At 38.1% G+C, this 17,577-nt stretch overlaps 1 protein-coding gene across 2 annotated transcripts in view; it reads right to left on the reverse strand.

Annotated features, from left to right (window-relative positions):
• Nucleotides 1-17,577, reverse strand: part of Vps8 (vacuolar protein sorting 8) — a 221,275-nt gene that overhangs the window by 123,078 nt on the left and 80,620 nt on the right. For both annotated transcript variants that reach the window (XM_068225913.1, XM_068225914.1), the window contains exon 8: nt 9,227-9,361. In XM_068225913.1, the coding sequence (XP_068082014.1) occupies nt 9,227-9,361 (135 nt within the window). The remainder of the gene's footprint in view (nt 1-9,226; nt 9,362-17,577) is intronic.

Raw genomic sequence — 17,577 nt, forward strand, 5'->3', positions numbered from 1 at the left:
ACTGCATGCTCACTTGCCTTCTGCAAGTCAAATCGAGAAGTGAACTATTCATTACAATTGTAGACCTTCCTTACTAATGACAGTTACACAGGAGTTGGAGAAGGAACCCTTTCATACTGCCAGTCAAAGTCGGTGTGGGGGGTACTGATTACAACAGCAGACCAACCCTTTCTCGATCACTACAAATCGACATCAGTGAATATATATAGATCGACATATGAAAGTATATGCGTGTTTACAATATTGAAGACCTTCATTTACAGATTAACTGCTACTAAACGTACGTCATATCGACAAAGGATTATACCATAAGACACGCCGGATTTAGTGGCCTAAATGGCTGGTCCTATGATATGTCATCTATTCTTGGGTCAGATTGAGTTAGAAACGTGGAACAGGGTAACGTTCTTGTAAGATTATCTCACATTACATTACTTTTCGGATAATTATGTGACAGCTACATACATAGCATTTGGCTGATATATGGCTACTGGGTGGGCCAATTTTCGTGAAGAGTTTGATGATTCTGTATTTCATATAAGTAATCGAAGGTATGAATTATGCATGTGAAAATTCCAAATTGACTTAACATCCATTAATAGAGAAAAATCAAACGTAAAAGGGATAAAGATACGGCAAAAAGTCATAAGACCAAGGTTGTAGATCATTCCAAATTGAACAGAGATCGTGCAATCTGTTATGTGATAGGAATTTCCGAAGGTCTGCACCATCATTAAAATTGCCTGCATATTTCGATATTCTTCGGGGATAAAAAGTGAAAAATGTAATGATCTTGGATGTTTTCCGTTCGTTACAGGCTAAAACGTATAATTTTGGCAGTTTCAATTATCTTCTTTTTCTTCTGGCAGATTATGCCGAAATCTGGATTTTGGGCGAGGCGGGTAAAAATTAGGACTTTCAGGAAACTAAACGAAAAATTATGCAGAAGGTCATTATTACCCCTTAAACGGAAAGCTGTACGAAAATTTCGCCAAAATAGTCAGTGTAGAGGCACACAGTCGTTACGATTTGATTTATATAGATAAGGAATCTGCTCCATGTAAAACACCTTTTTGGCTATGTCCGCTGGACTTAACCTGCAAAACTGACCATTCATGATATCTCCCTTATTAATCCTCCTGACGAAAAAAATGCACATGAAAAAAAGGTTTAGAGGTAGAATTCCATCACGTTTGGTCGATTTCCAGTCAGGTTGGTCTTGTTCTGTATATATTGTGGAAGAGTAAAATCACCATTTCTGTTCCCTATAAACCGCCAGTCCATTCCGGAACATGAAATATTATTTACGTTTAAAACCTACCTTTGGACAGGTGGATGCTAAATATGAATTTTGGTTCGAATGTCTTCAGTAGTTTTCAAGTTGTAAGGAATACGCTTTACACGCACCCGCTCGTGAGTTAAGTCCGTTGGGACTTGTACAAAAAAACGGTCCGTTAATGATATCTCCCTTATTAATCCTCGTATCGAAATGATGCACATGAGAAAAAAGGTTTAGAAATTAATTTCTACCAAGGCAGGTAGATTTAAATTAACGTTGGTTGTGTATATTTTGTGGAAGTGCAAAATCACTGTTTCGGTTTCGTATAAACCCCCACTCAGTTCAGAGATTTAGAAACAATATTTGCCCTAAAACCTATCAAGGACAGGTGTATTCTAAATATGAATCTTGGTGGAAATACATCCAGTAGTTTGTAGCACTCGCGTACATACGGCGTAATTAAGGAAGAAAATAATACAGTTAAGAGAGTTGAAAGTAATAGAAAATGGATTATAACTGAGGACAGCCGGATAACGACAAATATGTAAATGCCTAGTTAATGTATTGGAAAATCAAATGACCCTCAATAAATTATGCTAGTGTGAGTTATGGATATAATAAAGCGGTAACAGAGGAGAAATTTAGGTCCAGTGATTCCTAGGTAAACAAAAAATAAGAAGATGACTAATGGTGTTATTACTTAATCTATTCGAAGGCGGTTATAACATCCAACGATATTCCGCCAATATCCCGCAGATAGGCCGATTGACGCCTCTCTTGCCTTCTATCCAAGGAACAACCACGAATTTAAAAGCATGATGAGGAAAATGGCAATACGTTACTTCCCTGCTGGCATGCAGTCAGAGACGTTGCCATGGTAACCTGTAGGTTCATTGTCGGTCTGTCGGTCACTCAATGCAGAGCATGGTACCAGCAGAAAATTGTAAATGTCTCCGTCATGTAAAGAGTAAGGTAAATTATGAACATAACGAAAGTTGTTTATAATGAAGAGACGTTTCACGTACGGTAAACGAAGCTTACAGAAAATCAATAGTATACGAGAAAATGGAGGAAAACCATTGTGGTTTTCCTATAAACCCCCGTCTATTGAAAGATTTTAAAATGATATGCATATTGAAACCTTCCAAGGGATGAATACACTCTAAATATGAAGTTTAGTTGAGATCTATCGAGCCGTTTCGACGTGATGGTGGAAAAACCATTCTGGTTTTCATATAAACCCCCGTCTATTCACAGATTTTAAAATGATATGCAAATCGAAACCTTCCCCGGGATGAGTATACTCTAAATATGAAATTTGGTTGAGATCTATTCAGCCGTTTCGACGTGATGGTGGAAAAACCAATCTGGATTTCCTATAAACACCCCGTGTATGCAAAGTTTCTAAAATGACATGCATATCGAAACCTTCCCCGGGAGAACTATACTCTATATATGAAGTTTGGTTGAGATCTATCCAGCCGTGTCTACGTGATGGTCGAAAAACCATTCTGGTTTTCCTATAAACCCCCCGTGTATTCAAAGATTTTGAAATGATATGCATATCGAAACCTTCCCCGGGATGAGTATACTCTAAATATGATGTTTAGTTGAGACCTATCGAGCCGTTTCGACATGCTGGTGGAAAAACCATTCTGGTTTTCCTATAAACCCCCGTCTATTCAAAGATTTTAAAATGATAAGCATATCGAAACTTTCCCCGGGATGAGTATACTCTAAATATGAAATTTGGTTGAGATCTATCCAGCCGTTTCGACGTGATGGTGGAAAAACCATTCTGGTTTTCCTATAAACCCCCCGTGTATTCAGAGATTTTAAAATGATATGCATATCGAAACCTTCCCCGGGATGAGTATACTCTAAATATGAAATTTTTTGGAGATCTATCCAGCCGTTTCGACGTGATGGCGGAAAAACCATTGTGGTTTTCCTATAAACCCCCGTCTATTCAAAGATTTTAAAATGATATGCATATCGAAACTCTCCCCGGGATGAGTATACTCTAAATATGAAATTTGGTTGAGATCTATCCAGCCGTTTCGAAGTGATGGTGGAAAAATCATTCTGGTTTTCCTATAAACCCCCCGTGAATTCAAAGATTTTAAAATGATATGCATATCGAAACCTTCCCCGGGAGGAGTATACTCTAAATAAGAAGTTTGGTTGAGATCTATCGAGCCGTTTCGACGTGATGATGGAAAACCCATTCTGGTTTTCCTATAAACCCCCGTGTATTCAAAGATTTTAAAATGATATGCATATCGAAACCTTCCCCGGGATGAGTATACTCTAAATATGAAATTTGGTTGAGATCTATCCAGCCGTTTCGACGTGATGAAGGAAAAACAAATCTGGTTTTCTTATAAACACCCCGTGTATTCAAAGTTTCTAAAATGACATGCATATCGAAACCTTCCCCGAGAGGACTATACTCTATATATGAAGTTTGGTTGAGATCTATCCAGCCGTGTCTACGTGATGGTCGAAAAACCATTCTGGTTTTCCTATAAACCCCCCGTGTATTCAAAGATTTTGAAAGGATATGCATATCGAAACCTTCCCCGGGAGGAGTATACTCTAAATATGAAGTTTGGTTGAGATCTATCTAGCCGTTTCGACGTGATAGTGCTAAAATGATATGCATATCGAAACCTCCCCCGGGAGGAGTATACTCTAAATATGAAGTTTGGTTGAGATCTATCCAGCCGTTTCGACGTGATGGTGGAAAAAACATTCTGGTTTTCCTATAAACCCCCGTGTATTCAAAGATTTTAAAATGATATGCATATCGAAACCTTCCCCGGGATGAGTATACTCTAAATATGAAATTTGGTTGAGATCTATCCAGCCGTTTCGACGTGATGGTGGAAAAACCATTCTGGTTTTCCTATAAAACCCCCGTGTATTCAAAGGTTTTAAAATGATATACATGTCGAAACCTTCCCCGGGAAGAGTATACTCTAAATATAAAGTTTGGTTGAGATCTATCCAGCCGTGTCTACGTGATGGTCGAAAAACCATTCTGGTTTTCCTAAAAAAACCCGTGTATTCAAAGATTTTGAAATGATATGCATATCGAAACCTTCCCCGGGAGGAGTATACTCTAAATATGAACTTTAGTTGAGACCTATCGAGCCGTTTCGACGTGCTGGTGGAAAAACCATTCTGGTTTTCCTATAAACCCCCGTCTATTCAAAGATTTTAAAATGATATGCATATCGAAACTTTCCCCGGGATGAGTATACTCTAAATATGAAATTTGGTTGAGATCTATCCAGCCGTTTCGACGTGATGGTGGAAAAACCATTCTGGTTTTCCTATAAACCCCCCGTGTATTCAGAGATTTTAAAATGATATGCATATCGAAACCTCCCCCGGGATGAGTAGACTCTAAATATGAAATTTGTTTGAGATCTATAAAGCCCTTTCGACGTGATGTTGGAAAAACCATTGTGGTTTTCCTATAAACCCCCATGTATTCAAAGATTTTAAAATGATATGCATATCGAAACCTTCCCCGGGATGAGTATACTCTAAATATGAAATTTGGTTGAGATCTATCCAGCCGTTTCGACGTGATGGCGGAAAAACCATTCTGGTTTTTTATAAACCCCCGTGTATTCAAAGATTTTAAAATGATATGCATATCGAAACCTTCCCCGCGATGAGTATACTCTAAATATGAAATTTGGTTGAGATCTATCCAAACGTTTCGACGTGATAGTGGAAAAACCATTCTGGTTTTCCTATAAACCCCCCGTGTATTCAAAGATTTTAAAGTGATATGCATATCGAAACCTTCCCCGGGAGGAGTATACTCTAAATGTGATGTTTGGTTGAGATCTATCCAGCCGTTTCGACGTGATGGTGGAAAAACCATGCTGGTTTTCCTATAAACCCCCGTCTATTCAAAGATTTTAAAATGATATGCATATCGAAACCTCCCCCGGGAGGAGTATACTCTAAATATGAAGTTTGGTTGAGATCTATCCAGCCGTTTCGACGTGATGGTGGAAAAACCATTCTGGTTTTCCTATAAACCCCCCGTGTATTCAAAGATTTTAAAATGATATGCATATCGAAACCTTCCCCGGGATGAGTATACTCTAAATATGAAATTTGGTTGAGATCTATCCAGCCGTTTCGACGTGATGGTGGAAAAACCATTCTGGTTTTCCTATAAACCCCCCGTGTATTCAAAGATTTTAAAATGATATACATATCGAAACCTTCCCCGGGAAGAGTATACTCTAAATATGAAGTTTGGTTGAGATCTATCCAGCCGTGTCTACGTGATGGTCGAAAAACCATTCTGGTTTTCCTATAAACCCCCGTGTATTCAAAGATTTTGAAATGATATGCATATCGAAACCTTCCCCGGGAGGAGTATACTCTAAATATGAAGTTTAGTTGAGACCTATCGAGCCGTTTCGACGTGCTGGTGGAAAAACCATTCTGGTTTTCCTACAAACCCCCGTCTATTCAAAGATTTTAAAATGATATGCATATCAAAACTTTCCCCGGGATGAGTATACTCTAAATATGAAGTTTAGTTGAGACCTATCGAGCCGTTTCGACGTGCTGGTGGAAAAACCATTCTGGTTTTCCTATAAACCCCCGTCTATTCAAAGATTTTAAAATGATATGCATATCGAAACTTTCCCCGGGATGAGTATACTCTAAATATGAAATTCGGTTGAGATCTATCCAGCCGTTTCGACGTGATGGTGGAAAAACCATTCTGGTTTTCCTAAAAACCCCCCTTGTATTTAAAGATTTTAAAATGATATGCATATCGAAACCTTCCCCAGGATGAGTATACTCTAAATATGAAATTTGTTGGAGATCTATCCAGCCGTTTCGACGCGATGGTGGAAAAACCATTCTGGTTTTCCTATAAACGCCCCGTGTATTCAAAGATTTTAAAATGATATGCATATCGAAACCTACCCCGGGAGGAGTATACTCTAAATATGAAATTTGGTTGAGATCTATCCGGCCGTTTCGACGTGATGGTGGAAAAACCATTCTGGTTTTCCTATAAACCCCCGTCTATTCAAGGATTTTACAATGATATGCATATCGAAACCTTCCCCGGGAGGAGTATACTCTAAATATGAAGTTTAGTTGAGATCTATCCGGCCGTTTCGACGTGATGGTGGAAAAACCATTCTGGTTTTCCTATAAACCCCCCGTGTATTCGAAGATTTTAAAATGATATGCAGATCGAAACCTTCCCCGGGATGAGTATACTCTATATATGAAATTTGGTTGAGATCTATCGAGCCGTTTCGACGTGATGGTGGAAAAACCATTCTGGTTTTCCTATAAACCCCCCGTGTATTCAAAGATTTTAAAATGATATGCAGATCGAAACCTTCCCCGGGAGGAGTATACTCTAAATATGAAGTTTGGTTGAGATCTATCCAGCCGTTTCGACGTGATGGTGGAAAAACCATTTTGGTTTTCCTATAAACCCAACGTGTTTTCAAAGAGTTTAAAATGATATGCACATCAAAACCTTCCCCGGGAGGAGTATACTCTAAATATGAAGTTTGGTTGAGATCTATCCAGCCGTTTCGACGTGATGGTGGAAAAACCATTGTGGTTTTCCTATAAACTCCCGTCTATTCAAAGATTTTAAAATGATATGCATATCGAAACTTTCTCCGGGATGAGTATACTCTAAATATGAAATTTGGTTGAGATCTATCCAGCCGTTTCGACGTGATGGTGGAAAAATCATTCTGGTTTTCCTATAAACCCCCCGTGTATTCAAAGATTTTAAAATGATATGCATATCGAAACCTTCTCCGGGAGGAGTATACTCTAAATATGAAGTTTGGTTGAGATCTATCCAGCCGTTTCGACGTGATGGTGGAAAAACCATTCTGGTTTTCCTATAAACCCCCCGTGTATTCAAAGATTTTAAAATGATATGCATATCGAAACCTTCCCCGGGATGAGTATACTCTAAATATGAAGTTTGGTTGAGATCTATCCAGCCGTTTCGACGTGATGGTGGAACAGACAAACAGACAAACAGATACAATTTTATTTATATAGATATAAATATATATAGATATTACATACCATAATTATCGTTTTCTTGAAAACTAGAAGTCTCTAGATTGAACACTGAGCATTTACCATAAGTAACACATTAAGACAGCATTTTCAGAATTATTTGTTAGTGTGCATAACCTGTATCAAGAAATTTTTAGCAACTTCCCAGTGCATTGACTGCTATTGATGCTATCATCCTGTAGTTTCAGGACCAGGCAAACATCATCATGATCAGTTCCCCTTTTCCAGCTGACACCAGGGGGAGCAAATATTGTCCCTCTTCACTTTGTCCCGTCTCTCCACCATTCCTCATCCAACACTGTGTTCCAATCCAGGTTCCATTGTCCTATGCAGTCCTTCGCAGAGTCCATCCATCATAATTTTGGTCTTCCTCGCCCTCTCTTCCCTGTCATTTGCCTTTCCAGTTCTTTTCTTGGCAGTCTTTTTTCTTTCATCGCTTCACGACCAAACCACCTCAGTCTGTTCTGTTCCAGTTTGTCATTTAGTTTTTGGACATTTAACTTTTTTTAATGCTTACATTTGTCACTCGATCTCTCCTTGTCTTCTGCACCATACTCCTCAGGAACTTCATTTCTGCTGCCTGTATTCTACTTTCATATCTCTGAATCCTTGTCCAGGTAAGTAATATCCCTTGTACATTACTTTTTTACTTTCATTAGTACTTCTTTATTCTATACTGATCTCGGTAACTGGTGGTAGAAGGCACTCCCCGGTTGTATCCTGCTACTAATTTCCATAACCAGTCTTCTGTTTACTATCAGCTTACTTCCCAAGTATTTGGAGTGTTCAGGCAAAAAAAAAAAAAAAAAAAAAAAAATCAGTATTTCTCACCACAGGTTTCTTCCCTATCTTGTAAAATCATCCTGAGCAACTTATGGTATGGTTTCCTCAAGAGTGTCACATATATTGAAAACAATCATTTAATTACCATTTACCAACACCAAGCATACAACTATAAATAGAACACAAAAACACATTTAAGACTAAGACTATTAATTGCAAAATGTCTTGAAAGTAACTCCTTACACTGTTCACTGCCACTGAAAAAGAAAACCACCAATACCATTAATTCCATGGGATTTGTTGATACTGAAAATTTTCCTTTTGTTAGCAAAGTGTTTCCAATATAATAGCATCTTCAATTTGGGAATAATATTGAAGTTGTGTGGAGTGAAGTTGGGAGAAAAGAGGATGCTGGAAGCCTTCCCTGAATAATAATAATAATAATAATAATAATAATAATAATAATAATAATAATAATAATAATAATAATAATAATAATAATAATAATAATAATAATAATAACATTATTATTATTATTGGTTTGACATCCCACTAAATATTTTTACAGTTTTTAAAGATGCCAAGGTGCCAGAAATTTGACCCGCAGGCGCTCTTTAATGTGCAAGTAAATATATTGACACGAGGCTTACATATTTAAGCACCATCAAGAATAAATGGTAAATGGAAGATATATTAGGATAAGCAGGGAACAACAATAGGAAAGAGTGATTATGGTGAAGTATAGCAAAAATGAGATAGAGGTTGGTAGGATTCTCCTTAAGGATAAATTACTTTGCAAATGGAGGAAGCAGCAGGGGACTAGAACTATGGACGGCAAAGAAAACATACAAAACAAATCTACAGCACGACTACTCAGAAAATGAAGGCAATTATGGATAACTTCTGCACTCAAACCCCAAAAAGCCAAATTTCACTTAACTTGTTAGTCTTCTGCCTTAAACATCAGAATGGACATGTATTGCAACTGAAATATGTATGTATATGAATACAACAGTATTGCTTCTTAATCTCTCTCCTTGTAGAATATATACTGACCTGCTTCATAAGGTGGTTAAGTCGCTCAGTCCACGTACGAATGGTAAGCACATGAAATTTCTTAGTTCCTAAAAGCAGCATCTGGTTACCAAAGCTAACCACCGAGTTGTAACATGCATGTTCACCAGCTAGAGCCTACGAAGAAATGTGTAGGTTAGAAGACAGGATTATCTAGCACGTACCACTTTCCTGATTTCATAAACAATTGTGATTCAAAATAAATATACATCAAAATTTTATATTCATGTCAACTATCACCTTTTATTGATCATTTTCTTACACACAGTACTTATGGACTAAAATTAAGGCTACTGTGAATTTCATCACTTTTACACGAGCAAAAAAACTGCACCAATTTAGAACATCACACACATCCACAGCCAGGTGTAACAGATCTCTGCCCAAAAGGCCACCTGGTGCTAACAGACTACGTGTCCTTTGCTATGACTCATGTCATACCACAGGGCAGGGGGAGATGTGATAAAATTACTATGACATGTGGTCACACCACACAGCAGGTTCTCATGATAAGAACAAGACTCTTCAATAGTGCTTAGGGTGCAGACTTACACTTGTGCACCAAAGGAGTCAATCTCTGGGATGGTTTATCGAAGTATGAGCGAGTCCCAATCATGTGGTTGAATATTCAATAGTTTCATGACAAGCACATGTATGCCTAATAGTTTGTACTGGTCTGATCATGTTGCATTACACACAAGCTGCCCATCACTGTGTTTATAGTACAGAAGTGCCACTTGTAAAGACAGGTTGGAGACATGATATAGCTTTAAAGCAGTACATACAGTATAGCGCTTCATTGCATTGTGTTTTACTGCTGACATAAGTTCAAGGATTAGCCTTTAAATTATTCTGACATAACGACCATTTCTTTTTTTCCAGGGCATCTAAAGATCTATTTTTTCCTTTCTTAATACTGATTTTACACTGCACTGGCTCAGACAGGTCTCACGGTTATGACAGAATGGAATGATGGAACAGGGCTAGGACTGGGAAGGAAATGACCATGGCCTTAATTAGGGTACAGCCTGGTGTGAAAGTGGGAAACCATGGAAAACCATCTTCAGAGCTGCTGACAGTACGGCTCGAACCCACTACTTCCTGATTGCAAGTTCACAGCTACGCGCCCTTAACCGCATGGCCAACTCGCTCAGTACTTCCTGTAATCACTGATGAGAGCTGTCACTAGTTGTCACTGACGAGACTCAAGGATCCTTCCTGATCGGTACCTTCATATCAACATAACCATAATTTTGGTATCTATATATACAGTAGAACCCCGCTTAACAAAACTTTTCTTAAACGGAACCCGGAGTAACCGCAATGCTCTGGCAAAATTGTATTTTAATAATTTGTTTTTACGCTCTCGTTCTTAGCAGTCGATATTAGTAATTCCCTTGCTATATGTGCTAAGAACTACTTTGCAAACCCTAATTTTATGTTATGACTTGTGCCAGAATGGACGTGTAGCATAAAACAAAACAGTTTCTTACCCTCTAGTTTGTTACATGACACTGTACATTTTTCTTGAACATGCAGGTATTATTATTATTATTATTATTATTATTATTATTATTATTATTATTATTATTATTATTATTATTATTATTATTATTATTACTACTATTACTGTATTATTATCATCATCATTATTGTCTGACTCGTCGGCTGCTCGTACTGGCCTTCAGTTCAGAGGGTCCCTGGTTCGATTCCCGGCCGGGTCGGAGATTTTAACCTTCATTGGTTAATTCCAATGGCCCGGGGGCTGAGTGTTTGTGCGCTGTCCCCAACATCCCTGCAACTCACACACCACATATAACACTATCCTCCACCACAATAACATGCAGTTACCTAAACATGGCAGATACCACCCACTCTCATCAGAGGGTCTGCCTTACAAGGGCTGCACTCTGCTAGAAATAGCCACACGAAATTTAATTTTAATTATTATTATTATTATTATTATTATTATTACTGTATCATTCGTCATGAAGATTATGCAGACGACTCCAACCTTAACAATAACAGTTCTGAGAATCAAGTTACATTTGATGATGGATTTAATGCATTGGAGGTAAGATTGATTTCGAATTTTTATTAAAATACAGTACCACATGCTTCAATTACAGCACTGTAATAAAATTACTGTGTACAGTATTCAGTTCAGTAGCAACAAAAAATGTTTCATTATTTCAGATTGCTTAGCACTTTGTTGAACAAAGCGATGAACCTACACCAGCTGATGTATTGTTGATTAGACGGTGGCGCGACTTAGCTGCATGACAGCGCTGCACCAAGAAAATTCAGAAGAAAATCACTGATTTTATGCATTGAGGGATATTATGTAAACATTTTAATGTTAATATACAGTATGCACCTTTGCTTAACAGAGTTTATGCATTTTTATTTCGACATTTAACTTCCGAAAATATTTACCATGTATCATCCAAAAAAACGCGTCAACCAAAGTGGTTCCGCCCCGATTATTTCGGATAAACGGGGTTCTACTGTATATATATATATATATATATATATATATATATAAATGAAATAAGAGTTTTGTCTGTAAACTGCTCAGAATTTAAAAAGAATTGTACTTCTGTATCGGTCGTGTCCACAATAACAATGAAATTCACTTTTTAATTTTCCGTAATTTCTGTCTGTCTGTCTGTCTGTCTGTCTGTCTGACAGTCTGTCTGACAGTCTGTCTGTCTGACAGTCTGTCTGACAGTCTGTCTGTCTGACAGTCTGCATCATGAGAAAATGACTGAAGAGAATTTAATGAAAATCGGCATGTAAAGTCACGGAATAAGGAACTACAGTCTACGCTATAGATAATTTTATAAGACGCCCTAATATCACAGAGTCGGAAGAAAACTAAGTGTGAAGGCCTACAATAATGAAAGCTCATAAAATTAATCAACAATAACATTACAATGACCATTGTTGTTGTGATGTGCTTTGTGTCTTCTGCTGCCACTCAGCTTCGATAGATGGGATTACTGCTGCGTACTGAGTATAACAGCCTGCCTGAATATTGGCAGGAAGTAGCTGGGAAGTTAGATCTCTCTTCTTGAGCATGCCATTCCTGTGGTTCATAAGTTTTCTGATACTACTGGTACATAACATATTGCTTCATCACAGCATTCCAGCTATTCAATCCTTACTCGGAGGCACAGATTAGAATGAATAGTGTGCACATTTAACAGAATAATGGCAGAGGAGTGTTGGTGGCTGTCTGCAGCCTGGTCATTCCAGCACTGGAACTTTGGACTGTTAAATCCACAGTGTAGTACTGTTCATTAAAAGTGAGAAAATGTGCGCTTTTTCATTTGATCGAGTATGTTATATGATAACATTGCTTTTAATCGGTAGTTTCCTACTGACATCATTGTAATGACCTATGTTGACTTTAGTTGGGAAAACCACAAAGATAGTCTTTCTGAGAATTCTGTAGCGAAGCATGGGTACACCAGCTAGTATGAATATATAAAGAGAAGACATTCATGACCTGAATTTAACTATTAGCATTACTCTGAAAGTAGTGATCACCATTCAACATAAACTTTACTTCAGTGGCTGTATGACAAAAATGAGCGATTTCACAAGAAGAGGACAATCCAGGTCCTACTGATTAACGTACATAATGCAATACTTTTGAAACGCACCAAACTGGTGATGTTCAACTTGAGTATGACACTTTGGCAAGTGTTCTTGTTTGTTATCACTGTCAGCTGCTGTCCGTTACATATAAAGTGGTATGACAACTAACACCCTCTGGGTATCATTGCAAGAATAGTTCAGTAACATACTGTATTTCTCCAAATCCAAGACAACCCCCACTTTTCCTTTAAAAAAAAAATCAGGCTTAAAAAGTGCTTTGTGAAATCATATGAATGGCTTTCTTGTGCAGTACACATTTTTAGACTATCTTTGTCTTCAAGCCAACGCCAAACATTGGCTTTAGTTATGCCATATTTTCTTGCGGCTGCACAATTCATTATTTCCACGAGTTTAAAAACCTATAATTACAATTGGCATCATAATATCAAAGAAACCTGTTGAAAATTTGCCTGGCAATACCTGTTCCACATTTCTACAATACAATGATACATCAGGAAAAATATTCCTGCTGCCTATGAAACTGTTCCTTTTACTAAGCGTCAGGTAAAACTGGCTGCCACTAGACGCACATCTTGCTTGCAGGCTTCAGTAGAATTCAGCGGCTAGCGATGTATAATGAAGATGCGGGCAATGAAGGTCAATGAGTTTATTGCAACATGGTATGGCCATTCTGCCCCTGCATTTTTCATGCACATACCTCACATTTCATCTTCAATTTCTTTAAAGCGTTTTTGTTGCGGGCCACCAAATGCATTTTTTTGGTACATTACGAATTTTTAAGCTCTCTTTGTCTTCATGCTAATGCGGAACCGTGGCTTTAGTTATAGTGTATTTTCTTGCGGCTGCACAATTATTTTTCATTTCCGCGTATTTAATAACCATTAACTTACAATTGGCATCATAACACTGACGAGAATGTGTTGAAAATTTGCCGGCAATACCTGTTCCATATGTCTTTACAATATGACGATCAATCACAAAAATATTCCTGCTGTCTGTAAAACTATTACAGTAATTTTACTAAGTGTCAGGTACAGCAGACACCTTATAACTCTGCACTAAGTAGCCATGACATTTCTAAGAATTCAAAGTCTCACATCTTTGATTCCATTCTGTGGATTTGAGAAACATTTTTATAGAGGCTAATACAGGGACTTTGAACACGCTGCGAATCTATCTCCCACCAAGTAGGATGTTATGATCTCTTCATTATTTTCCAAGAACCAGTGACGTTACACAGAGGCACTGTACAACCGGGTGCAGCGGCTCGTGATGTAGTTTATCAGCCTAATAAAGACAGGGATGTTGAAAGTAGAGTTTTATGCGTGCGCAGGGTGTGAACGGAAGCAGCCTGGTTACCGTGGTAGCTGCCACTGGTGTTCATTACTATTAGATCGCGAAAGCAAAACGACACTCAATTTTTTAAGAGATTCTGGAGGAAAAAAAAAGAACGTCTTGGATTAGGAAAAATACAGTAATATCATTAAATTATGTAACACCCTTAATACTTTATTACTAATGAGCTGAAACAATGACAAAATGACAAAGAGAAATAAAAACATTTCCTGAACTAGATTAAATTAATGCAATAATCCATGAAGGTTCAATAGTACAGGACTACACAGTCTGACACCGGGTGAGTTGGCCGTGCGGTTAGGGGTGCGCAGCTGTGAGCTTGCATCCGGGAGATAGTGGGTTTGAATCCCACTGTCGGCAGCCCTGAAGATGGTTTTCCGCGATTTCCAATTTTCAAACCAGGAAAATGCTGGGGCTGTACCTTAATTATGGCCACGGCCATTTCCTTCAAACTCCTATTCCATTCCTACCCCATCATCGCCATAAGACCTATCTGTGTCAGTACGACGTAAAACCACTAGCAAAAGAAATATATATATAGTCTGACACATTATGTATAACTAAGAAAACTAGGCTCAGTGGCTCAATACTAGGTCATGGTACTATTAGTAGTTACAATATATAAATAGCATATAGTAAAGATATATGTACAACTTGCATGATAAACTAACAAGAGAGACACAAAAATTTCACAGCAACAAAATGAAAAGAAAAAAGAAAAAACATAGGTCCTGGAATCCACAAGACCCATTGTAACAAACTACTATAACAAGAGGGTTGTGCCTCACTGCAATATTCCATACTTTTGTCACAAAAATGCTGATGAATTTAAGTTTTAGGAAAACGGTCTCAATCCTACATCCTAAGTGCCCTTACAGTGATAGCAGTTTCAAATATCAAAGTTTGTACACTGTCAACTGGTGCCACAAATAACATGCCTTTTATTTCTTATCGACTGCCCATTGGTACCTGCACAGTCTGCCATTGCCAGAAAGACAGAGTTTGATCGATGTTTCCACTAAAATTAATAACAATCATAAAAGTAAAATAACGGTTTTCATTATTTTGTAATCCCTATACACTCATCAATTTTATAATAACAGACCGAGAATGGGGAAGATACGTCATGTATATGAAGATAATTCTCAGTGAAAGTATGGAAGTGATCATAGATTATTGATTGCGGAATTAAAACAAGGAAAAATCCCTAAAATTGTATTGAGGAAGAAACAAAAGCTCAGGATTTGGGAATTGGAAGAGGAGGATAAAAGAATGGCATTCCAAGATTGTATAAAAAGGAAGTTGCCTAACACGGAAATATGAAGTGAAGAAGAAGAGTGGGACAATTTAAGACAGACATTTGTGGAAGTAGCAATTGAGGTATGCAGGAAAACAAAAGCAAAGGTTAGGGGAAAGGAGACACGGTGGTGGACAGACAAAATAAAAACAAGAAATAAAAGAAAGGAACAAGGTGACGAAAGAAATGGATAAGGAAAAGCAAAAAACGTATCAGAGGGATGAGAATAAGATAGAAAGGTTACATGTAGAATACAAAAGATTGAAACTACAAGCAAAGAGGAGTATCAAGGAAGAAAAGGAGAAATGTTGGGGAGTGTTTACCAACAAAATTGAGCAAGATAGTCAAGGAAATCAGAAACAATTATACAGGGTAATAAAATCTAAAAGAATAAATCAAGACATTAGAGGGGGAGGATGGATCCATAGTACATGATGAAAAGGGTCTTCAGAAGGTGATGGCAAAGTATTTTGAAAAACTTCATAATGAGGATGACTGCTCAGAGGAAGGATATAAGAAAATGGAAATAATAGATGGAGAAAAAGAAGAAAACCCAATAACATGGTTGGAACTTGAAAGGGCAGTGAAAGCAATGACCAAAGGTAAAGCAAGTGGAAAAAACAAATTCAATGCTGATATGATTAAGGCAGCAGGAAGCATTGGACTACAGTGGCTATACAGAGCCCTTTATGCCACATGGAAGGATGAAAGGATATCTGAAGATTGGCAACAAGGAAGCATCGTAACACTGTTCAAAAAAGGAAATAGGAAGAGGTATAACCCTATTATCAGCTGGCCCCGTGATGTAAGGGAAGCGTGCTTTCCTGTTTCCCGGAGGCCCCGGGTTCGATTCCCAGCCAGGTCAGGGATTTTTACCTGGACCTGAGGGCTGGTTTGAGGTCCACTCAGCCTACGTGATTAGAATTGAGGAGCTGTCTGACAGTGGGATAGCTGCTCCGGTCTAGAAAGCCAAGAATGACGGCCGAGAGGATCCGACCTGCTGACCACACGACACCTCATAATCTGCAGGCCTTCAGGATGAGCAGCAGTCGCTTGGTAGGCCAAGGCTCTTCAAGGGTTGCAGTGCCATGGGGTTTGACTTTTTTTATAACCCTATTATCACATGGGCTAAAAATAATGGAGAAAGTCATAGACAAACGACTGAGGAATATAACAGAAACACAGTTAGAGAAAGAACAATATGGCTTTAGACCAAATAGATTAACAATATACTTGATATTTATAGTGCGAACGACAATGGACAAATATCTGGAAAGGAAAAAGGAAATCATATTCGTATTTTTGGATTTGGAAAAAGTTTATGATACAGTTAAGAGAAAACGGAAAAGGAATGTACCAAATCATTAATTAACAAGATAAAAATGTTGTATCGTGAGAGTAAAAGCAGTGTACAAGTGGGGAGTGGTGACTCTGAAACATTTTATACAAAAACAGTTCTCAAACAAGGAAGTGCCCTATCGCCATTATTATTTATTATATTGATGGGCGAGTGCCTCCGTGGCTCAGACGGCAGCACGTCGGCCTCTCATCGCTGGATACCGTGGTTCAAATTCCGGTCACTCCATGTGAGATTTGTGCTGGACAAAGCAGAGGCGGGACAGGTTTTTCTCCGGGTACTCCGGTTTCCCCTGTCATATTTCATTCCAGCAACACACTCCATTCTCATTTCATAGCATCTATCAGTCATAAATAAATCACTTTGGGAGTGGCGACCCCATAGTACTAATAGCCTATATATGATTCATTCACTACATCCCTGACCCAGTCAATGACTGGAAAACAGGTTGTAGGTTTTCATTTTCATTGATGGATGAAATCATAAAACTGTAAAACAGAGTATCAGTAGTGATGAAGTGAATGCGTTGGTCTTTGCAGATGATGTGGTAATTTGGGGAAAGGGAGAAAAGGAAGTACAAAGGAGACTGGACATTAGGAATGAAAATCTGAAGGAGTTTGGAAGGGTAATTAGTAAAAAGAAAACTGTACTCATGCACTGTGGAAAAGAGAAAAAGAGAAGCCAAGTGAATATAGACGG

The sequence above is a fragment of the Anabrus simplex genome, chromosome 2 (assembly GCF_040414725.1).
Source record: "Anabrus simplex isolate iqAnaSimp1 chromosome 2, ASM4041472v1, whole genome shotgun sequence".
Classification (NCBI taxonomy): domain Eukaryota; kingdom Metazoa; phylum Arthropoda; class Insecta; order Orthoptera; family Tettigoniidae; genus Anabrus; species Anabrus simplex.